Source organism: Lissotriton vulgaris, unplaced genomic scaffold (assembly GCF_964263255.1).
Source record: "Lissotriton vulgaris unplaced genomic scaffold, aLisVul1.2 SCAFFOLD_423, whole genome shotgun sequence".
In the NCBI taxonomy this organism is placed as follows: Eukaryota; Metazoa; Chordata; class Amphibia; order Caudata; family Salamandridae; genus Lissotriton; species Lissotriton vulgaris.
In genome coordinates this window covers 53,565-77,994 of record NW_028247221.1, presented here as the reverse complement: position 1 = coordinate 77,994, position 24,430 = coordinate 53,565, and the positions used below count along the sequence as shown (strand labels likewise).

The 24,430-nt window shown below is 44.0% G+C and overlaps 1 protein-coding gene across 1 annotated transcript in view; it reads left to right on the top strand.

The window, feature by feature from the left end:
- The window catches only part of LOC147665210 (spermatogenesis-associated protein 1-like), a 349,586-nt gene that overhangs the window by 308,111 nt on the left and 17,045 nt on the right, over positions 1–24,430 (top strand). Inside the window, exon 11 of the mRNA XM_086949670.1 lies at positions 9,252–9,350. Coding sequence (XP_086805796.1) covers positions 9,252–9,350 — 99 coding nt within the window. The remainder of the gene's footprint in view (positions 1–9,251; positions 9,351–24,430) is intronic.

The following is a 24,430-nucleotide window of genomic DNA, read 5'->3' as shown; positions in this document are numbered from 1 at the left end:
GAAGCCTGATCCCCCTGACGATGGGTTTTTAAATAAACCCGAAATGCATTGGGACTTTTGAAAAAGAATTATATCAACATGGAGCTACATGTTTACGTATATATTTCTGTGTTTATTTAGGAGCATTCTAAAACAGACTGTTTTATTTATATTCATGAAAAATGTCTTACAAATGATGCCAATGACGTTTTTGTATATAATTTGTTTGATGAAATACTAACTAAATCTGATGATTTCAAATGAACTTTGGTGCCTTTGAGCATTCCTCATTATTGTTTGAGTTGATTTATGATAAACCTGTCTTGAGACATTAAGTCCTTAAGCTGTGCACTCCCTTAACTGTGGGTTCTCCCACAGTCCTCTTTGCACTTATAAATGGGAAACTAGGGTCGTTTACCACACAGGGAATAGCACGCAACCTCCTTATACACTCTAAAAATACCTTATACACCATCAGAAATTTAGAATAAAAATATTTTCACTTAGGTGTGCACCTGCACAACCCACTATTGCTGTTTTAACAAAGCATGAATACTTAGAAGGTTCATCAGATTATGAATAAATGTATTGTTATAATCACTATGGTCATCATTCCTAGCACAAATCTGCAAACCCTAGAAATGTATTTATGCATACCCAATGGGAACACTGTCCTACGTCACCAAAGGGTAGCTCAAAAACATTCAATGGAAAATGTCCATACTTTTTAGGTTTTAATGTATCCAATCCAGAATCATTTTACTTTAAAAATGTTAACAAGACAGGATTGAAAAGTATGTTGACAAATACCAAACAAATTTATTCTGCAGCCTTTTATGCTCAGCTGTCTACACTAGGTTTCGACTTTCAGAAAGACAACATTGAGACAAAAACTCTCTGGGGCACACAAGATTGGCAAGTGCAGGGGATAGAAGCTTTATTTAGAGCCTGCATCATCCCTGAACAAATTATGTTTTTGAATGACACTGTTCAACAGACGTCTTGTCTAGGGTTAGCCAAGATAAAAGACCTGAACAATCCGTCCCTACCTACACCTGCACCTGATAGTGATGACACTTCAGAGGGGGAGGTCGACGTACATACTATTTTGATTCACAACAGAACAGATCCAGATTGGAAAAAATTGTTCATCTGGCCCACAGACACAAACATCTGTCAAGATAGATTCCTAAATAAGACACATGGGTTCACATTCACTATGTCAGATCCAAGATATGTTCAGAGACAGCATCCAGGAATAGTAACAACATACAGTGTAGGAAAACTGTGCCTTGAATGGCTACATAGATCTACACTTAAGTATGTAAAACAACACTTATCTTTACTTAAAGATGGGGCTGATGTTAGGGAATTCTTGCTAGGACCAAGAACACTGCGTCATAAACGTTTTATATATGCCGGTATTCATGCTGCTTATAATGAAGCATGGAAGATTATGCAAGCAGAGACTGCAGAACGAATACGAGAAATTGATTGTATTAATTTAGAGAAAACTCTCTCTGTAGTTGACAAAGGCTTAACAACTCTGTCGTCCAGGATATATTCTTTGGACAGCATAGTATCTTCTGCCATAGACATCATGGAACAGGACTTGGTCATGTTGCAACATGGTCAGTCACAATTACGTTCTATCATGCTATTAGGCTGAACGTTGCAAAATCTTCATTCAGGCTATGTGCCTTGGCGTTTAATCAATACTAAGTCACTGTTTTCAGAATTTATTCTCACTGAGAAACAGATCAAATTGGCACACAGGGGAGCAGACAATACGGTGCTCAGCATTGGAAAACTGGAAAGATTGCCATTTACTGTCGCTGAAAAGCCAACTACAGAATGGATTATACACGGAACAATCACTCTGCCTGTTACAATTTTCAATTTTCATTATTGCCTAAAACACATACCAGCAGGCACATATGAAAGGTTGGGTAAAGAATACATCAAGACACCCTGGGAATCACCATAGACTTAGTGGGGTCGTGAAGTGTTTCTTAGCAGGAAGAACTGTGAAAACGCACTAAGCGGTTCCCTCCTTTGTCAGGGTATAAGCCTACACGGGGCCTGCAATGGTTCCTCTAACAACTTATCCTGCCACCTGCAAGGTTCTCCAGCTGCGGTGATTGATCCACTTTTTGGACAACTTTCAAATGGAAGTTACATTATGTTGAACGATCACAGCTGCTGTGGCATGTTGCCAGAAATACCATATCTAGTAACTGTGTCAGCCAGGGTCACTTGCTGTATGCAAGTATTATTTCCTAAAACGAAGACAGACCGGGGGTCGCCTTTATGGTCTTCACTGAACATCTCTTCTATACGAATTGATACTTTAAGCAGAATGCAAGCCATTCTTTAGCAAAAAAACTGTGCCACTGACCTTGGCCAAAGAAATCAATGATTTGCAAGTCTCAAGGACTTCTGCAAAGATACATCCCCTCTTAACTACAAATTGCCCTATACATTTCTCGGAAATGTTAAGTCGTATCGTAAACATGTCTGATAGGAGTGGTATTGTACATGTATTTAAGACAGTATTTTCTAGACTGTTAGCACCTTTTGAAGCAGCCCTAGGAATATTTCCAAACTTTGTGCACTCTGTGTTTGGCGGATTGCCTCTCATTTTGGGACTCGCTGCAGGGATACTATTTTTGCTCCTATTGCTGCAATATGGCAAGGCAATTCACCAGCGACACCCAGTTCACTGTGGAGACCACTCTACTGGCGATGAAGTGTTGTGAGCGCATCCTCTAAACTATGGGACTAACTCGTTTAAGAGAATTAAATACCACATGGTTTCTGTCATTCAGACCAATTGTCAAGATTGCATCTTACCTGTTCTACGCTGCATGCTATGCGGAGAAGAATGCGCGTTGTACTCATGTCTACACTCCCATCAGTCATGCCAACGCATTATGATACTTTGCTTGAACCAGTAACGGCCCATGCACTGTGTTGTCCTCAGCGGCTACCAATTCTGATGACGGCATTCGTTGAGATCTCACAGACGCAAAATGCTACTGTTGAGGTACGAGAAACGACAAGCACACAGGTACCTTCTGATTTGAACATTGCTAATGCGACCAATGCTGACGGCGATGCTTCACATCTATGTGCGGTTGATCTTTGTAACGAGGTAATCCAACTTTCACCTAGAATGCTAGACACATTTTTTACAGACTTAGAAGATTTGGGGCCATATGTATCATTGAAATTTGTATTCGCAAAGGCCGAAATTCGCAGAATTCCGGCCTTTGAGAATGCGAATTTGCAAAATGATATGTATGTATGCAAAATTAGAGCAAAGCAAGGATTCGCAAAAAATGCGATTCCTTAATTTGCGAGAATGGCCAATCTGCGATTTTCCTGTGATTACCTACTTTTGCGAGTTCACAGTTTGCAAATTTCGCAAACGGAAAATCGCAAAAGTAGGTAATCGCAGAAAAATCGCAGATTGGCCATTCTCGCAAATTAAGGAATCGCAATGGTATGTATGAAGAAAATCGCAATTAGCGAATTTCGGAAATTCGCAATTTACAGAATCGCAATTACTACCAAGTAGGAGCAGGTGGTCACCAGGTGCAAACTATATAAGCAGCAACATAATTCAACAGACTTTTTTCCACAATGGCGGGGCTTTACCTGATAGCCAGGAGGATGCGACTGAGAGCTGCTGCACAGAGGAGGAGACGCCAGGAGAGGATATTCCGTTTGCGCGTCACCATCTCCCAGCGCCTTGAGGAGGACCTCTACACCCAATACAGGCTGGATGAAGACAGCATTAATGGTTTAATTGAAGAACTCAGACCCTAACTTGAACACCCCACACGCAGGACCAGGTCCTGTGTTCAATACACCTGTTGGCCTCAGGAAGTTTTCAGGGGGTGATTGCCTCAGTAGGAGGGGTTTCACAAAGTGCCCTGTCGCGATTCTTCCATGCCTTTCTAGATGCCATGGTTCAGAGGATGCAACATCACATTTACTTCCCCAGCACCCCACAGGCACTAGCCCAGACAAAGCAGGACTTTTACCAAATCTCTCAGTTCCCACACGTGATAGGATGCATAGATGGCACACATGTTGCTATATCCCCCCCCTCAAGCAATGAGTACATCTTCAGGAACCGGAAATGCTAACACTCACTAAACATCCAGGTGGTGTGTGATGCCAAACACATCATAACTGACATTGTGGCAAAGTATCCTGGCAGCTCACAATACACATTCATCTTCCGTCACAGTGGGCTATACCGTAGACTCTCAAGAGGGGAGTTTGGCGAGGGATACCTACTTGGTAAATACATTTAAACATAGGGTACATTTGTACTAACTACCATGTGCATTTCACTGACTAAACATTTACATTTCAACCCACAGGTGGCACTGCATATGCAGTCCGGGATTTCATCTTGACTCCCTACCTTAATCCAACCAATGCTAGAGAATGCAGATACAACAGGGCACACATCGCAACCAGAGGCACCATCGAACGGACCTTTGGGATCCTGAAAAGCAGATTCAGGTGCCTCCACAAAAGTGGACGTGCACTCCAATACAGCCCCAATACGTGTTGCAAAATAGTGATAGCATGTGCCATGCTGCACAACATTGCCACAAGAAAAGGCACACCAGTGGAGCTGAGTGACTCAGGATCCTCTGACGTGGAGGGGCCTGGACAAGGACACATGCTAGCTTCTGTAGCTGTTGCAACAGCTGGGCGCCAGAGGCGTGATGAAATTGGGCGCAACTATTTTTAGGCAAGAAAAAACGACACAATGCCAAATCTTGTGTGTGTGAATGTGTATTTATTCCTTACTTGCAGGAAAAATATTGACACACAACCTTCATGCAAACTATTCACACTCCATTTGTCAAGCACATGTTTTAGTCACCGTGCTATTAAGAAAGCAGGAGTGAGTGTAAAGTTAGATGTTGCACAGCGTGATGCTAATTGGATGGTGTAGGCCTATTGTTCCTGCCACTACGGTGCCTATCCAGGATGGGTGGTGAGGTGGTGCTGCTCCAACCTGACTGCACGTCCTCTTCACTGGGAGTTAGTACTCCAGGCCCTGTAGTGCGTACTGCCCGCAGCTCGTCAACAGCAGTGGTAACTTGCAAAAGTACATTTGCAATATCCTGGCTAGCATGTGTAAACTGACGCTGCATCTCTATGCTGCGCCTGCCCTGGATGCTTGTGGCAGAGGCCAAGCGGTTAATGGCCCCTGTATAACGATCTTGGCGCTGCAGCTCTGCGTCTAGCAGAACGCTCTGCTTGCAATTCATGGCATCCCTCAGGTCACTCCTCAATCCCCTGAAGCCTGCCCTCACCTCTCTTTGTACCAGTTTCATGTTTTCGGCTTGCAGGCGCTGCACCTGCAACATGTTGAGTTCCAGGCCGTCAAACACTGATTCTTCCCCTCGACCTTCATCATTGTTAGTCGTGCGACGTCTGCTCCTGGCTGTACTTTGTGGCAATGGATGGTCTGGTGCACGGACCTCTTGCCGTGGCTGTGTGGTATCAGTTAGCAAATTTTCACCACTATCATCTGTCTCATCCTCCATTGGTGGTAGTGGTCTCACTATGTGTCTCCTCTTTTTCTTGTGAGTGGTCACAGGGCTGTCCTCCCCATCAGTGTGCTCATCATGCCCGGCATCTCCTGAGTCGGCACCTTCATTGACTGGTCCACTGCCTGTAGGCTGTGCTGAAGATGGTGCTGTGGACAGAACAGCACAAATTAATTAACTGTACTCACTAGCACTGTGTAAATAAAAATAATTTCACCGTTTGGGATTACATTGGCTAATTGTTTCCCTTTCCTGACCTCCAGATTCTATATTTGACTTGTTTGACTGAAAATGCACAACTTTGAATTTCATGTGACTACATCTCCCATAATGCATTTCTGTGTCTGCCTGTGTACCTGCTGTGGACTACATATCTTTTTTCCTGCACCTAGGTCACTGCTGGGGGTGTTGGGGGGTGTAAGGGGTGTGAGGGCATGCTTTTTACCTTATCCAGATGCTGGTTGATCAGAGCTGTCCAGATCAACCACTCCTCCCACACTCTCTGGTTGCAGGGTCTCCTCCACCAGTTCCTCAAGAGGTGTAGAGTCCGACACAGAAGAGGTCCCACCACCGGTCTGCTTAGACCGCTCCAGCCTGGCAGCTAGCTTCTCTTTTGAGCGCTGGCGCAGGTCATACCAGCGCTTTCTGAGGTCCTCCACACTCCGGACTGTCACCCCCACAGCATTCACCTTACGCTGGATGTCCTCCCAAATTCGCCTTTTACGGCTCTCTGGCACCTTTAGAGATTTTTTCCCAAACAATATTTCATTGTTTGTCACCATTTGTTCTATCAAAGCCTCCAGTTCAGCCTCTGAAAAATGTTGCTTCCTTTTCCTGGAGCATTATCTCTCCTGCTGCTGGGATTCCTGCCTGGGCGTGTCTCCACTTTCTGCCATGTTGTTTCAGGAGCACAGTTCACTCTCTCAAACACACCTTCACTCTGCCTCTGACTCAGCAACTCAGGTGCAGCATGGGTAGTCAGTCATTTCCTGGTTGTGATGTCATCATGCTGCACCTGAGTTCCTGATTAGCAGTTTTGCGAAATTCGCAAAATTGCGATTTTTTCCGTTCAGAAATCGCGAAAATTCCGATTTCTTGAGGTTAAGGAATCGCATTTGGGGGTTTCGCAAATATATCGCGATTTTTAAGAAATCGCTATTAATTTGCAATTTGTTTCATACATACCGATTTGTGATTCTGATTTTGCGATTTGGTAAAAATCGCAAATAAAGAATCGCAAATCGGTTCCTTCATACATATTGCCCTTAATGTTTTCTCCAAACAATAACACTGACTTTTGATTTAGCACACAGTGTTCTGAGAGACTTTAAATTTGACCTTCCTTTTTTCAAAACAAAGTTTTAACTTTGGGACTCTTTTTCCTATGATGGATTTTTTTTCTTTCAAATTTGTATTTCCTTTTTTGGCACAAGTAATCTGCTTAAAGTAGAACTATTCATAGAGAACAAGAATTCTTTGAAAAACTTCCAGGGACAATATTTGACCTTGTCCTCATACCAACAGTTAAATGTAATATGACCTAAAATGGTTTAAGCACCTTCTCTTTTCTGTATTTCCGAACTATTTCATAAATGCAATTTCGTGATTCATTCAGATAGCATTTTCGAATGTCAACTATTTGCTTTGAATGAAACATTGCTTTGAATGCGTACAGCACCAATGCTCGTTTGTGTACAACCACTACCGAAGCATTTTTTATGCATTTTGGGTGGGTTTTTAACACTTGTAGTAAAGATAGTTTTTTAGATACGTTTATACATGTTTAGAACTTAGTATTTAATAGAAGTTGTACATGAGAAAGTGGAGTGGGTGTTGTATGGCGTTTTAGATTCAGAATGAATTTTCTCGATTCATTCCCTTATATAGGTACAATTCACGTTGCCCTTATATAGGCATAGAAATCAAGCCCTTATTTAGGCATAACCCATGCTACCCAAATACAGGCATGGCTACTTCCATCCATTCACCAAACATCACAAAGATTTCTTGGAAAACCAGCTTAAACCGTTAGGGACTTCCTCTTGCTTGAATATTGATTTCTCCGAGAACTCAGTTACTTTACAATGAACAACTATTCCCTAGGGGTTCATTCATGACGTTCATATGCCAAACTCCATGTCAAACATGCATTCCTAAACTCCTTCAAGGTATAAATCTACCTTCACTTGCTATAGCAAGGCATGGCGGTTCGGTGCAGTTCGATGACCTACTTGCCCGACGCAGCTCGCCACAGCAAGTGCAGAAGGAAGCCGACTCTCCGGCTGACGCACTGATCAGGAAGCTGCCCTCCTCTGCCGAGAAATCCAGCTCTAGTGTTTCTAACTCCCCTTACGGGGTATTGGGAAATCGAGCCCGAGACAGAGATACCAGACCTCCTTCATTCTAAGGTATGGAGCTGATTAGAACCCAGAGAAACCTTTGGCAAATTCTTGGCAAAACTAAACTTATGCTAAAGACCATACTTACTTCTTCTCTCGTACTAGACTTAGGTTAGGTACATTGGGGTAGGCGTATTTTAGAAACACCAGTTGAGTATTTTAGCCTGTGTTATTTATGTATGTATTTTTATATGGCTTAGAAACCATACAATGCTCTTACAGTATTATTTCATATTGCAACTCTGTATATTGAAGCATGCACGATTCACAGAGTGAAATACTTATCTATTTTTTCCACGACGCTGAAGATAGTTATTCCAGTCCTAGGGAAACAAAGTTGTCATGTTTATGCGATTGTCGAAACGAATCCCTTCTTGTGAATTCGAGAAAGTTTCTAGTGATCTCTGTGCTAGCTGGCACTCACAATTAAGTTTAGTATATTCAATAAAGACCTGATGACTTAAGTCCTACGTCATATCTATAGGATATACTATTCCAATGCGCAGAGCCTATTGGGAATATAGGAACTACACTACACCTTTAGCCTGCAGAGGTAATAAACCAGTTTTTGCAGCTTCACTTGAGTATCATAGTTCAATGCAATTAGCAAGGCTAGTTAACCCCTAGAAGGGCATGTGCGACCCAATATGCAAGCAGCAGAGTGAAAATGGCACATATTTTACACAGGTGATTAAAAAATACTAGTAATTCAAGAATTTATTTGGGAGTTTCAAAGACTGGCCATCATAAATTGTGATGGTTACATGGCGGGCCTTCATTGATGGCATACAGGAAGCTCTCCTCAAAGGAAGACAGTTGGAAGTAGGGGCCCAGCGCTGAGCACCAAGCTGCCTGTCTTCACTGCAAATAAGTAGAAATAGATCTCCAATATCTAAACATTATTGTCATTGGATAGCTGTAATGCACACAGTGAAAAGCCTGTGTGCAGACTTCGCTGAAGCCAATGGAAGACAATAGGAAGAAGCTCTGCCACAAGGGCAGAGCAAATGTGATGGAAGACATGGGGACGTTGGGTCACAAAATTGCTCATAAAATAGTGTGAAAAGGGAAGTCTGAAATAATGGTCTTGAAATATCGTAAACATCTGTCACCAACCTCATATATATCAAAAAAGGGAATGTGTGTTATAAAGATAAATTAATCTAATATATTTAATTATCCAAAACACCTTGTAAGGGAATTAAAACATGTCTTTAATATCTGATTTAAAATTGAAAACGTAGTTGTGTACACCGTATAAAGCAGCCATCTTCCTTTTCTTCCTTTCTAGAATACGTTGATTATCCAAGTCACCACAAAACAACAGGAAATTGACCAACTGAGAAGAAAACTGGACAATACCAAAATGAGGCTAGTTGTAGAAATTAAGGTAATGCTGATTTACCTTTGCCATGTATTCATTTAATGTTTATTATTTTAGGACAGACATATAGATGAGCAGCCACTGCCATAGAAATCAGGTTATGGCAAATAAAGTCCAGACCTTAATTTACTGAGTGATTTTAGTGGTTTACATGTGAAGAAGAAACGTGTACACCCACGATTAGAGAACAGCTGGTGTCAGTTGGGAGTTAGGTAAAACATAAGTCCAATATGACTGTTGTTTCACAGATGTAGGCGGGTTTCTCAAGGTGACTGTTTTTCGGTGTTTAAAAAAAAAACAATTGGTTTAGTTGTGCTTCAAGAAGAGATCACCTTTATCTAAGATACATGTTCATGGATGTTAATTAGTGACTGCGAACGGTGGCAATTGCTATCCACATGCTCCTGCTTGCAATCCTGGGCTTCCTAATGACCACTCGCTAGCAATTAATGTTTTAAATCTACCAAATACAGAGTGAACTGCCGTGCTATTACTTAGTTATTTGATAGGCATTGGTGAAATATCTTTATGTTAGGGCACGTGTTTTACAGTTCACTTCACCTTTGTCTGGATCTTAATAGCTCTACAAGAAATGAAATAGTTAAATTTCTTATATCGGATTTGTGTTTGTTCTATTTTTGCTTTAATTCTTGTTAATCTTACATAGTGGAGTACATGTGGCCTCTTTATTGAATACACAGCATAATTTGTATCATGTATTGATAGATTAATTATGAGAACAAGGGAAGGAAAAGTACATACATTCTTCCTTGTTATTATGTGTCATAACTGCCTGTGGAGATGTTGTTTCAGGTTATTTTAACAGTATTGTTACATTATACAATTTTTTATAGACAACTGTGGGTCGAATGGAAAACAAAATTTATCATTTCCTTCAACCATAATTCTGCACTAAGGATTTTGTAATGATTATATTAATTCTATAACTCGCCAGGAAATATATTGTAATAAAGGTTAATTTGGATCGTCTTTATTTGAAATTCAAAAGTGTATTAATTTGTTTAAATTACAATTTCGTACTTAAAGAAAGATTACATTTTTACCACAGAGTAAAAACCTCTGAGGAAGAGACATTAGACTATCAACATGTGTGCTTTTCCACCGCACAAAATGTGCAAATAACACAAAACGGTTCAATCAACTGATCTAAACATGCAAATGTTTCCCTTTTACTACAGAATTTAAAGGATTAACTGGTTTCATATTGGTAGGAGTGGCATTCCTCAACAATCCCAAAATGGTGCTGTCTCTAATGAGTCCTAAGAGGTACATATCAATTAGGATTTCTCTCTGCAGTTCACAACATTTTGCAAGATTTGAATGCAATATGAAGTCAAATGAAAACTTTGATATGGTCTATGAGAAGCACCTTTTTAATTGGCGTCTGAATTACAGACTGCCATTAATGATTTGAATTACTTCGTGTTTGTCTGTTCCAATTGTTTATGATGTTTACAGAATATTTCAGATACTTAGAACATTGCTCATTTGCCTTTCTTTCCTTCCATTAATTCCTAATTAATGTGGCAAAGAGAATCTATTAAAGCAAAAAGGGGTCAGACTACCTTTGCTTAGGCTTTCCCTCAAAGGAATTTCGATGAAACCTTTTGGCAAGTGTTGGTTTGTTAAGCATACTGGCTCCATTACTGAGGATGCAACTGGATCAGAGTTAAAGACCATATTCCTTTGGGTTTTAGTGGTGCTCTCTAATACATTTCTAGCAAATGCTGTCCCAAATAGTGCTTCTTAAAGCTTACTGGAGATCAAAGCAGATGGAATTGAATGAAGCAGGACAGGGAATACCCCTCTTCCCTGTCAATGGTTTGGACATTGTGTTGACAATGAGGTAACTAATCTGATTAAAAGCAAAACCACAATTAGATATATATCCATTCTTATTCCAAAGGGATCTTACTGTTCACATAATGTTAGCTAGTAATGATATTGATAGAAATGATATGTCTGCTGAGCTAATCCTGTTCCCCCCCTTAGTTGTACTGTCGATGCAGTACTCTGAAGGTGGCAGCATTGTTAGACTGTTAGAGCATGGTATGTACTGTAGTTATTGTCAGCTCAGTAGGTAAATGATTGACACTTCACTATTCACATAGATCATTCCATCGAAATATTGAAAGTTTCCAAGCAGCTTCCTGATGGTTTGCAAATAACCTTTTATTTAATGTTATAGTTTGTAGTTTATGTGGTGTATTTAGGGTGTGAGAGGATCTAATGTATAGCTTTTTCTCGAAGCTGTTGTCTTGTCTTATTCTAGATGCAAGTGTGCCTTATCTCATGAATTTCTAGGAGTAATAAATCCTTAAAGAAAAAATCTTTGTGAATTGAGCCCTTAGACCCTGATTGCAAGTTAGGCAGAGAAATTAATGGGCGCTTATGTGTTAATTTCATTCTGCTTGATTATGACCAGTTTTACTGGATGTGGGAAATCTTGAACCGATTATTCCAGGCTTAAAAAATAGCATGAGGCATTGTCTGAAATAATAGAATTGAGAAAATACCGGAGGAATCAGTATTTCCAGATTCCAAAGGTGATTCCCAGAGTTCAACCCTGAATGCCTGGTAATGTCCTATTACTTACCGGTAATTTTCATTACTCCTGGTCTCGTAGTCCTCGACACCTTCATAAACATAGTGAGATAATCCATCTCACTGACAGAAAAAAAGACGAAGGAATGCTGGACCTACCCTCCCCCTCCCGCCGGGAGTACATAAGCGTACAGGTCCCAGCATTCCCTCTGAAATACCAAGCCAAGGATAAAGGCCGGCAGATTGGGAGGGAGGGAAGGAATCCATGAAGGTGTCGAGGACTACGGGACCCGGAGTAATGAAGATTACCGGTAAGTAATAGGACATTACCCCCAGGTCCTTCCATCCTCGACACCTTCATAAACATAGTGAGAAATACCTAAGCAGACCCCGGCATTCATCCAGAAAAAAACACAACAAACCATCATGACAGCAAACAGAAACCCCGAGGTTTATTGAGAAACAGAAGAATCATGGGCGAACACAACCCAACACCCCCAAAGCAAAACCGCCCTCATCACCCAACAAGTTGAGAAGGCGGTAATGTCTGATGAAAGTATTGGAAGAAGCCCAAGTGGCCGCCCTACAAATCTCAGAGAGAGGAACACCCCGGACCTTAGCCCAAGAGGCCGCCACCCCCCTCGTAGAACGACCCTGAACACCCACGGGAGGAGGGAACCCAGACAGAGAGTAGGTCAAGGAAATAACCTGCTTCAGCCAACGACCGATAGACACAGAGGAAGCCTTATGCCCACGGGAAGCAGCCCCAAAGGAGACAAAAAGGGAATCAGCCACACGAAAGGCCGTCATGCGCTCAAGATAAAGGCGCAAAGCCCGACACACATCCAATAAGGACCAACAGGGACCACCAGGGGAATCCAGAACAGAACCCAACGCCGGCAAGACCAACTCCTGGCACCTGTGAAACTGAGAAGACACCTTCGGCACAAAAGAAGAATCAAGGCGAAGCACCACCCCACCCATCAAAAAGGACAAGAAAGGCTCACGCGCCATCAAAGCCCCCAACTCGCCAAGGCGACGAGCAGAGGTGATGGCCACCAGAAATACAACCTTGAAAGTAACGAACTTCAAGTCCACCTCCGACAAGGGTTCAAAAGGAGGGCCAATCAAAGCCGGAAGGACCAAGGGCAAATCCCACAGGGGAAAGGAAGTCCGGGACACGGGACGAGAAAGTAAAAAGCTGCGGAGCAGACGAGAAACCAAGTCCTCACCATCAGAAAGGTTACCCCACGGGGAACAAAACTCCCGAACAGCCGCCCACTGAGCAAGCAAAGTGGACACAGCCCAACCCTTTTCAAAACCTTCCCACAAAAACTTAAGCAAAGCCTGCAAAGAACAGTGCAAAGGGGAAAGGCCCAACGCCGAACACCAACGACTGAAATTACCCCAATGCCGATCCTAAGACCTGAGGGTAGAAGGCCGACTCGAGCCCTGAAGAGCCACCGCTAAATGTTCCAGGAAACGTCGCCGCCACCATCCCTGCCTCTCAACCTCCACACCGACAGCCGCAACCAGAGAAGAGACAGGGACGGGGATGACCTCAGGGGAGACGGGGATAAGGGGAGAAACCAAGGGCCCGCACCGCCAAAAGACGAACTGTCAGAAACCAAGACCTCCGAGGCCAAAATGGCAGGACCACAACCACCTCCCGATCTTCCAGACACAGGCGGGACAGAAACCGGGGAATCAACGCCAGAGGAGGAAAGGCATAAAGCAGGTGGGATGGCCAAGGATTCAACAGGGCATCCACCCCCCAATAACCCTCATGCAGAAACCGGGAGCAGAAGCGGGGAAGCTGTGCATTGTGCCGGGAGGCAAAGAGGTCTAGAAAGGGACGCCCAAACCTCCCGCACACAAGCCGAAACGCAACCCGGGTGAGAGACAACTCCAGAGTACCCGGAAAGCAACGACTCAGGACATCCGCCACACAGTTGTCCACTCCCCTGATATGAATCGCAGTCAGAGACAGCAGATGACCCTACCCTACGCCCAACAGAACAGGAGAATTACCACCGCGTTCAGAGAGGCCGAACTGACCCCCCCCCCTGATGATAGAGATAGGCCACAGCCACCATATTGTCTGACCTCACCAGAACGTTCCGTCTGAGCAACCGGCCCGAAACCCCATCACAGCACGGGACACAGCCGACAACTCCCTCCAGTTGGAAGACCGGTGACTTTCCAGGACGGACCAACGACCCTGAAGGGACCGGGACCCCAAGGTCGCCCCCCACCCCAAGGAGCTGGTATCCGTTGACAAGACCAGTGAAGGAGAAGGCTGCAAAGGGAGACCTCGAGACAGATGGAACCGCGCCGACCACCAAAGAAGAGTCTGGAGAACCACAGGAGACACCGGTAGAAGAAACTCCAAATCGCGGGACAACGGATTCCAGTGGGACAGAAGATACTCCCACAGGGGGCGCAGGCAAAAACTAGCCCAGGCCACCGTAAAGACAGTTGCTGCCATCAGACCCATAAGACGCAACCAGAGGCGCACCGGAAAGGAACCCCACGCCCAGAATCGCTGAGCAAGGGACACCAGAGTCACAACCTGAGGATCAGGCAGGAACACACGGTTGAGATCTGTATGAAACTGAGCCCCAATGAACACCAGGTCCTGAGACGGAGTCAGCTGGCACTTGGGCAAGTTGATCAGAAACCTGTGCTGACTCAACGCAGAACACACCAACTCCCTGGCCTCCAACAACAGGACCCGAGATGGAGCATGGATCAACTAGTCGTCTAGGTATGAATTCACCATCACCCCCTGAAGATGAAGCCAGGCGACCAAGGGAGTCACCACCTTCGTAAAGACCCTTGGGTCAGACCGAAGGCCGATGGGTAAAACCCGGATCTGGAAGTGACGCCCCTGAACACAAAACTGAAGGAAGCAACGGGACCGAGGATTCACCGGGACAAGGTAGTATGCGTCCTGAAGATCCAGGGTATACATGAAGTGACCCGGAAGCACCAAAGGAATCACCCTCTGCAAAGTCTCCATACGAAAGGGAACCCGCAACACCCACCGGTTCATCACCTTTAAATCCAGAACCAGGCGGAAACACCCCGTAACTTTGGGCACCAGAAAGATCAGGGAATAGAAGCCTGACCCCACCTCCGAAGGAGGAACCTCCTGAACGGCACCCTTCAGAAGAAGAGCCTCCACCCCCTGAGAGAGATGAGCCTTTTTGGACCAGCAATCAGGCCAGGGAGTCGGGCGAATGCCGGAATCCGGAGGGGGAACAGGGAACTCCACCACATAACCCACTCGAAGGACATCTAGCACCCATTCGTCGGAACATGACTGAACCCACGCATCCAGGAAGAAGTGCAGCCGCCCTCCTACCAGCAACCCAGGAACCACAGCCAAAGAGTCAGGAATGCGGCTTAGCAGGAGGATGTGACCTAGCCTTACGATCCCGACCCCGGTCAGAAGCAAACTTCCCCTGGCCCTTCCCAAACTCCCTACGATAGGAAGGACGAAAGAAAGGCTTAGAAGGGGCAGGAGCAGCAGAAGAACCCTTAAAAGAAGAAAAGTGTTTCTTTTCCGTTCAAGAGTTTATGCAATTTGGACTCCAACTCCCCCCCAAACAGCATAAAACCCTGGAAGTGCAAACGCAAAGCACAAGCCTTCTGAGCAGAGTCCGTTTTCCAGTCCTTGAGGACAAGACTGCGACGATCCGCCACACAAGCCCCACCGGACAGTGCAGCCGCACGCACAACATCAAAAGAGTCATCCGACAGAAGCTCTACCTGATGCTCAATGTGCTCAAGAAGACTGGAACAGTCAGTGGCATCGTCCATCGACTGATGGAGAGACTTAATGTCAGACAGCAGAGACTGCGAAATATAAGTGCCATAAACACCAGCCGCAAGGCCAGGTGGGAACCGGAATAAACCTTCCGGAGGGCAACATCCGCTTTCTTATATACCGGATCCTTCAGCACAGCGTCCTCAGCCAAGGAAGTGCGACCCACCAAACTAGCCACAAAGGAGTCAATAGGGATGGAATCCGGGAGTTCAGTAGCCATATCTTGCAGAGGATACAGAGAGCCATAAACCTAGGAACCAAAATGCGATCAGGATCAGACCACTCCCTCTTCAGGACATCCTTGATGAAGGGATGCACCGGCACATCGACTGTGACCGAACTTTGGAACTGACGCAACAAAGGTCCCTTAAAGGTACTTGGAACAGCCTCATCCGGGAACCCCATGTTCTCCTTCACATGCTTCAAAATGCTAGGCAGTGCGTCCTTATCAATATATTTGCCCTTCAGATCAGCGTCCCCAGCCCAGGCAGACTCATCGCCAGAAGACTCAGAAGACAATGGATGAAAAAACAGGTAATTAGGAACAATTTTAACTAGTGGACAAGACCTGACATCAGACAGTAATGACTATGTTTAAACAACGTGCATGGTACAAAAATATAGATTTTATTTTATTGAAAGTGTTCTTTACAGTTAAAAAGCAAACGTTTTTTTGTGTGTGTGTCTCCTCTGTACATGTGATGGTCAATCTACATATACAATATGCTGTACAATTTCGCTCATTACAATGTTCAGTACATTTCATAACATTTCATTATTTGGAGACTGTATTTAAGGTGCTAAAAAAGCTGATAGTTGCAATCTAAAAACATGGCTAAATGTAACAACTACGCGCGTTTCGGCTGAGGGCCTTCATCAGGAAGCCATGAAATTTCCAAGTGAACCTTGTTCTGGGAGGTGCGATGTCTTTTAGAAACTCAGATCACGATGGTCCAAAAAACGATTCGTTTTGGAGTGTTTCTGTACCAATGGTCCGCCGCAATTATCAATGATAGGGGTTTCGTAGGGCGAGGTTGCAGGTTAAAAAGTAAGGATATCTGTTAGAGCAATCCGTCGAGTGTTTCTATGGTGGGGTCTGTAGGTCGGGTACTTCTATCGGCATGGTGCATCCAGGGAGGTATCCATATTGTGATGATCTAAGAGCCAAAGGTATTGGACAGGGCATTAAAGGGATGAAGCCTCGGTGCGGGCGGCATAACGCGGGGGCAGAGGGACTGCAGCGTGTCAATATAAGGACGGGTAAATACCTTGTGAAGAGTTCCCGCCTGCCTTCCAATAATGGGGTCTTCCGACGCCTCAGTGGGTCGGACCAGGTGGACAATGGAGCCGGGCCCCTGCGTCTGGCCCCAACATCACCCAACTCCGACAAATTCTCCCTGATCAAGCGCTTAAGATGCGCATCCTTCCCCCACCACGGCACCTGGACCGGGCAGGAGATGGAGACCGGGAACACTCAGACGAGGAAGAGGAAGACCGGTCACGATGACGCCGTTTCCTCGAACATTTCCCCATCTAAAATAACAGCTGGAGAATTAAACATCAATGCAACAAACTCCCCAGCAAGCAGTCAGTGAAAAAAACGCTATCCGGTACTCACCCCACCAGCCCGGTTTTTAAATGCAGGAAAAACCGCCGGGACCGAGGGACCTGACACACTCCCAGGACGGACGCCAGGCACCCGAAAATCCAGAAGGCGTCATCACCAGCAGCCAATCCGGGAACACAGGGAGAGGCCGCGCCCCCCAGTAAGCCCGGCAGATCAGGAGGGGCGGCCAACAGGCACATATGGGGCCCACGCGGTATTGCAACCGCTGCGCGGCTCAGGGAATCCTCCAGGCGGCCCGTGCCACTCCCCCCAAGCCCGGCAGGGAGGGAGAGGCGAAACGTCAAGGGACCGAACATCAGCCCCAAACGTAAGTCTGTATTCCACAGGAGCTCACATGCTCCTGCCACGTCAAGAACGCTGTCAGAATGACAGAAAAAAAGAACAGAGGGAATGCTGGGACCTGTACGCTTATGTACTCCCGGCGGGAGGGGGAGGGTAGGTCCAGCATTCCTTCGTCTTTTTTTCTGTCAGTGAGATGGATTATCTCACTATGTTTATGAAGGTGTTGAGGATGGAGGGACCTGGGGGTAATGCTGCACACTCAGAGTTAAATAAACCCCCTGTATCATTAACTCTGGGTGCCGAAATAGCACCCACACATTAATGAAGCCTTATTTGGCAATCTATAGTGTGCTGCATGTGTGTGCTATGTTCTATCTTTTGGGTCCTATTGAGAGTATGTGTGTTTTTTCCATGCACAGAATGATTCTAGGAAAGCGGGAGTAAAGCTGAAGACAACACATCAATAAAAGAGGAAATGAGAGCAAGCCAGTGGGCATGGACTACAAAAGGAATGCCAATAGGAGAAAGCATGTGGTGCTGAGAAAAATGAGAGTGTAAGGTGCAGAAGCCATGGGCAGCTGTAGAATGCAGAGAGAAGGGAGAAACTGAGTAGTGCTGGGAGGTTAGAAGCAATGGGAGGAGATTGGATTGGTACTGTTAGGAAGAAATTGTGCCATAACCTCCTGGGGAAGAGATGGGAGCAGGAAATGTTTCAACAATAGTTTAGGAACTGTATGGAAGCGAGCACTATAGGTACTCTCTGGTTACTTGAGTTAGACTAGAGGGAAAAATGTGCCTATATAGAATTTCCAGACCAATTATTTGATTTTGTTGGTCCTGAAACTTCTAGTTGTCACCTTGAGACATAGCAGACACCTATTCCTTAGGCTGTTGTTGAGTAGGCCAGAGGTTTGTTTGGAAGATAGAATGCTTTCTGATTCATGGACATGGTCGAATTGGGTTAATTTCAGGCTGCCCTTCTAAAAGGGTTAAGGATGGGTCTTAGTTTTCCTATCTAAAAATGGGTCTGTGCTTGGAAGGCTAAACTTCCAGTTTTAATTGCTTCAAGAAACTAAGCAATTTCCTACTTTCAACAGGCAGAGATGAGCAATCTCTGACCTTTCCCTACCAAGTCCTGCCCCATGCTGGTTTTGCCAAGTTAAAAGTGAGGTTGGCTAGACTAGGAGTGGAGCTTGGCCCATAGAGGAAGAGAAAGGTGTTCTGAGATCTAGAAAACCCACAAATGCATAGGTTCTGTAGAGATCTGTGCTGGTTAATAATATTGGAAACTCTCATAAAAAATGACAATCTCAACCTATTAATCCTTAGAGCACAACATCATGAGCATGAATCCTATCCTACTGTCCTCTTTATAATCCTGCTTTAGACAGCTGCATTATTCAGCATGCATTTATATATCTTTTTATTTGCCTAGCACAGACCTAGCAAGGTATCTTTTTTTTGGTATGTTTGTTTTTTATTTTTTCATTATTGATGCAAAGGGAGAACATCACAGTATATACAAATAAAAGGAAAAACCCCGAAAAAAAGGGTGGCAACCAAATTGCATAATGTTCATAAACCAAATTAGTACATCAAGGACATATAAAACTGGAAAATCATATTTAGATTATCAATCCTTAAGTACCTTATGCCAAAGAGTTTGACATTTCCAATTAACACGTATACCTCTGTTTTTGCCAGAGCTCTTTTCCTTTCACAGATTTCAACCAACATGATCCACCATTCTACCGAGCTACTGGGTTTGGAGGATATCCAAGCCCTGGCTATGGTGAGCCTTGCAGGGCTAGGATCGATCTTAAAACCCATCATTATCTCCTGTATAGTGAATCTTAATTTTAGACCCAGTCTGTCTCCACAAACGTGGCTAATATCCTCCCAGAATGCCCAGATCGACAGGCAAGTAGTGAACATGTGTACTATGTGTAACAACCGGATTTTCGGACCAGATAGGATCAGCTCACCAAGACACCAACAACCCGGCCGAAACGTAACCACCTCCCTCCTCAGGACCTACTTACCTCGGTACCTAGATACCTTCTCTGGGGATGGGGAATTGCAATAAACTTATACTAATAACAACATCCCTAAATCCATAAGGATTACTAGAAACAATCACTAATGGCTATGGAATTCCAAATTCTACACCACACTCATACCTTATAGTCTCACGGCAATTCAGGCCCAGACTATGCTACCCTCCTCCTCATAGTGAAGGGGGCAGTTCTGATCACTTACCATTACACACTGACCTCAATCAGTGCTCACGCAAGCCCCAATCCTGCGGGTATACACATCGTTTCCTCCCGATGCTCTCACTACTGCCACAATCAGGTGGCGTTAAACACCGTATCCTCCCGGTGCTCGCGCTGCTGCCACAATCGTGTGACGATACACACCGTATCCCTCCGGTGCTTTCACTAACGCCGCAACACAACGGCGATCACTGTCCTATTGATACCTTCAACTCTCTCTCTCTCTGTTGGGAAGTTTCTCTATATATCTAATATCTACTGGGGATGTCTCATACACAATAATATCCTTTATGTGGCAGATAGGCAGTTCAATCCTCTCACACAAGAATGGCCAAATTACAACATGCAAAGGTTATTCTCTGATTTAGGCGCTCCTTGCTCCCTTGATCAGTTACCACTTACCCGGACGGGAAACACATCCATCCACATAACAGCATCTGGCTAGAAGAAAGGTTAGTCTTATCGTGAAAAACAACACCTGCACAGTGGTTCACTAAGAACTGGGGTCCCTTTATTACACAATAGCAAATTAAAATAACGATATAACACTGCAATATAACATATAGCCTGAAAAGCAAAGGAAAGAAATAAGATATGTATGTGCGCGCTAATAAGAAAGGGTCGACGTCACCTTATGAGTACGAAGTCTGGACTCAGTTGTCATCTGGGTTCCCCTCTCGTCTGTGCCTTGGCTCATCTTAGGATCACCCCTGCAATCACGGACACACGTCTGCACCGCTATGCTCTGTCTCCTCTGCTCCCTTCCAAGTCACTGGAACCTCTCTCTTGTTCTCTGTTTCGTCTGTTTCACTCTCGTCGTTCTGCACTACTCCGCTCTCCTCTCTGTCACAGACCATCTTCACCTTCCAACTTCGATCTTATAATTCAGTTTCTGCCGCTCTAGTATTCGTCCGCTCCACTAACTTCTTCACTCTGCATGCTCTGATCTCAGTATTAAAGCTCACCAACTGCTCCAATTAAAGTAACTTCAATCTTTCTGAGAGATCATCAGCCTTCGGTCTTTTCAGACTTCAAAATGGCGACTGTCTGCTCCAAGTTGATTAACTGCAAAATGCTAACGACTAGCTGCCGTCTACTAACTGACTGAATGACTGCTCCTCCTCTCTGTACTTTCGCTAATATATAACCCTCTTCATGCATGGAAATTTCCAGCCAGTAACCTGCCGCCCACCAAATTCTTGTACCACCCCATGCCAAGGACACGTTCTCAGCCGGCCGGCCTGATGTTGCGTCTTCGACACGAAGAAAAATACAGTCATTCGATAAGGGCCAGCTCAAGCCGGTTTTCTCCAAGCGAACAACACCTTATAACTAAAACATCACATTTGACCTACAAGCATCTCAAGCAGCCGAGGCAGAAAGAAAGATGGAGTCTCTCCCGTTCGAGGCCTACAAGGCCCGAAGTAAGCTGAAAGATGAATAACTCTATCAGAAATATACTAATAACTTTACAAAAGGACGATATAATACCAATACTAAGGAATCTATCCCCTAACATAAGCTTATAGGCCCTAAAATAGAGAAAAGAATAGGAAATTATGTCAAGATCAATGGATTTATCTTGTAAATAGGCCAAATCTAAGGCTCTAATCCCTCTATTAGTAGGCTAAAGTCACCATCACTCAAAAATAGAACAAAAAACCCGGTCAGAACATTTCACTCTTGACTTTAGGCTACTAATATTCGCTAAATGGAACTAACGTCTGTTTAAGAATAATATGAAACAAAGCTGACAGATCTGGATCTAGTTCGCAATCTGCAAGTTTGAATTAAAGAAGGAATACACTGAATGCAACAACAAATAGCAACTAAGATACAAATAGCAAGTAGGGTACCCCCTAATATTTGACGTAAAGAATGTAAATCTGGTAACCAACTAAAAAGCCAGTCAAACCAACCTTGGTCTATGTGTTTTCTAACTTCTTTGGTCAAATCGTGGAGTTTGTCAATGTGAACTTGAATCGACCTAGTGTGGTCTGATAGATTGAAACAGCAAAGGCCCTCAAAGTCAGAACAGTCATGACCATGTTTGAGTAAAAGGTAATCTATAGCAACTCTATTTTGTAGAATTGCCCTACGCTCACCTTGGGCATCTAATAGCAAGTCAGATAGAACCATGGAAGTGTGATTGATGGATTTAACCATCCAGCAGGCCATTTTTCCAATAGATTTAGCATTATACACTGACAAGGCAGGAACACCTACAATAGAGAAAGCCAAACTAAGATATTCAGATTCAGAAAATAAATGTAGTGAAGAGTGACAATTGTCGTCCAATATCACAGCATCATGGGCTATTCGGGAATTCGCATTAGGATGTGAAGAAAACATTAGCAAGCTTAATCTAGTAATAGCACAGGGTCCTCCAGTAATATTTGCAGGAATATAGGGCCAAGATGTATTGCCACAAGAGAAAAGCCATCCAGAAAGTAATAACATTGTACAATAGTGGCTAGGGGTGACTACAAGACTTTTGCAGGTCATATTATTCTTGACTGAAGTACAGAATTTGGGTAGTCTTTGAGAACATAACGTTTTTTCGTGATCTGTAAATAAAGTGGCACCTTTCAATTTTAGACGAACACCTTCAGTTATGGCACTTGGATCACATGTGAGGAAGAAACATAGATCACCCTATGTGATATTATATGTAGTTATCTGGGAATGAATTGGTGGTACTGGGTCAGACAGCACCGTACATAAAGGACAGTACTCATGGGTTGCAAAGTCACCTAGAATAATGTTAGGACGGGCATTTGATATATTGAAAATATGGGCAAGGGTCTCCAAGGAAGCTGGAACGGCAACCAAACAGGTCGCTAATATGTCCGTTACCGAACGCATCAGTGTCAAAAAGAAATGTGGGGAGTTTGTCACTCTCCGTGCTAGGGTTGTCCAAAAGTTAGATGATGAATCCCACGCAGCAAAGGAACGATGTCTCCTGGTTAGTAAATCAACCCAAGAGTCGGGGGTTCTTTCCTCTCCCGGCGTAGCAGGCCAAAAGGAGTCCAGCGCCGGCACATCCTACAACAGCAGTCCAGAAAATGATCTGAAAATAAAATCAAATACAGGCATTATTCATTCTCGTAAGTAACATTTATCAGCTGGGATTGCTTCCCAGCTATCTTTCCCTGGTCTCATGACAAGTACCGTATTATCATGACCGGTTGCAATAATTTCAGCTTTCTCAGGGGGATTTTTAGGCAACTGCAGCCATACTCTCGCTCCTGGATTATCGGTGGAGCCAAAACCTTTTTGTCCTCGAACAGTTAATAGAGTTGGGGCGGTGCCTTTCTGAATCTCGCCACTGAAAACAGGCATGATTAGCAATTGAGCAACTCGGTCTGTCTTATGAATTGGTAAATCAAAATCACTGCTATTCAGCAAGAGTACCTTAATCTCTCCCTGATAATCACTGTCAATTACACCTCCAAGCACTTGGATGCCTTTTAAGGCCAGGCCCGATCTCGGGGCAATTATTCCAAAACTTCCTGTCGGTATTCTGACACCAATGCCAGTTTCAATGGCAGATCGATCTCTTCCTTTTAAAGCAATGTCATTCATGGCATGCATGTCTAAGCCTGCGGAACCTGGGGTTGCTCTGCATGGAGCTAGGGCTCCAGGGGAAATTTCCCAATACATTACAATGTTCTTAACTGTGTTTGGTCTAGCATCAACAGCTGGAGGAAATAAACGCATTAATGGGGAGTCAGCATTTAAATAGGGGCGATTATTCAAAATCAACAGTGCATGTAACAAAGGATCTCTCCAATTCTTAGATTTGTCATCAGATAATTTACGCAATTGATCTTTTAGCAAACCATTCATTCTCTCCACAAGGTAGTACGGTATGTGAAACACCCATTCAATGTTGTTTTCCACACAAAATTCCTGTACCAATCTTCCTTTAAAATGGGATGCATTGTCAGATTGTATTTGAAATGGGACACCATAATACAGCATAATTAATTCCAATGTTTTGATGGTATTTACTTGAGTAGTTCGTTTACAGGGAAAGGCCACTAAAAGACCACTATAAGTGTCTACAATGGTGCATATGTATTGACAATTTTTACTCATGGGAAGTGGACCGATATAATCAATCTGCCAAATTTGGGCGGGTAATTTACCTCGATATAATTGTCCTCTAACAATTTGGGGTACTTTTCGTTGTCTAAAATGTTGACAGACAGGACAATGCATTATAGTATCTTTAATTAAATTTAGAGGAATATAAATTCCTCGGTCAGCAGCCCACCTGCTAGTGGCTCTTTCTCCAAAATGTCCTGCTTTCTGATGGGCCCATTTCGCCAATCCCGCCAAATCAGAATTCTGCATGTCCACCACTGCCTCAGCAATTTTAGATTTCTCATCTGCAATATTGTGAAAGAATTTGTCAAGGGAGTCTATTGGTGTATGGGCATCCACATGAAAGATGGTAACTGTACTTTGCGGAAGCAATTCCCAAATTTCTTGCCATAAT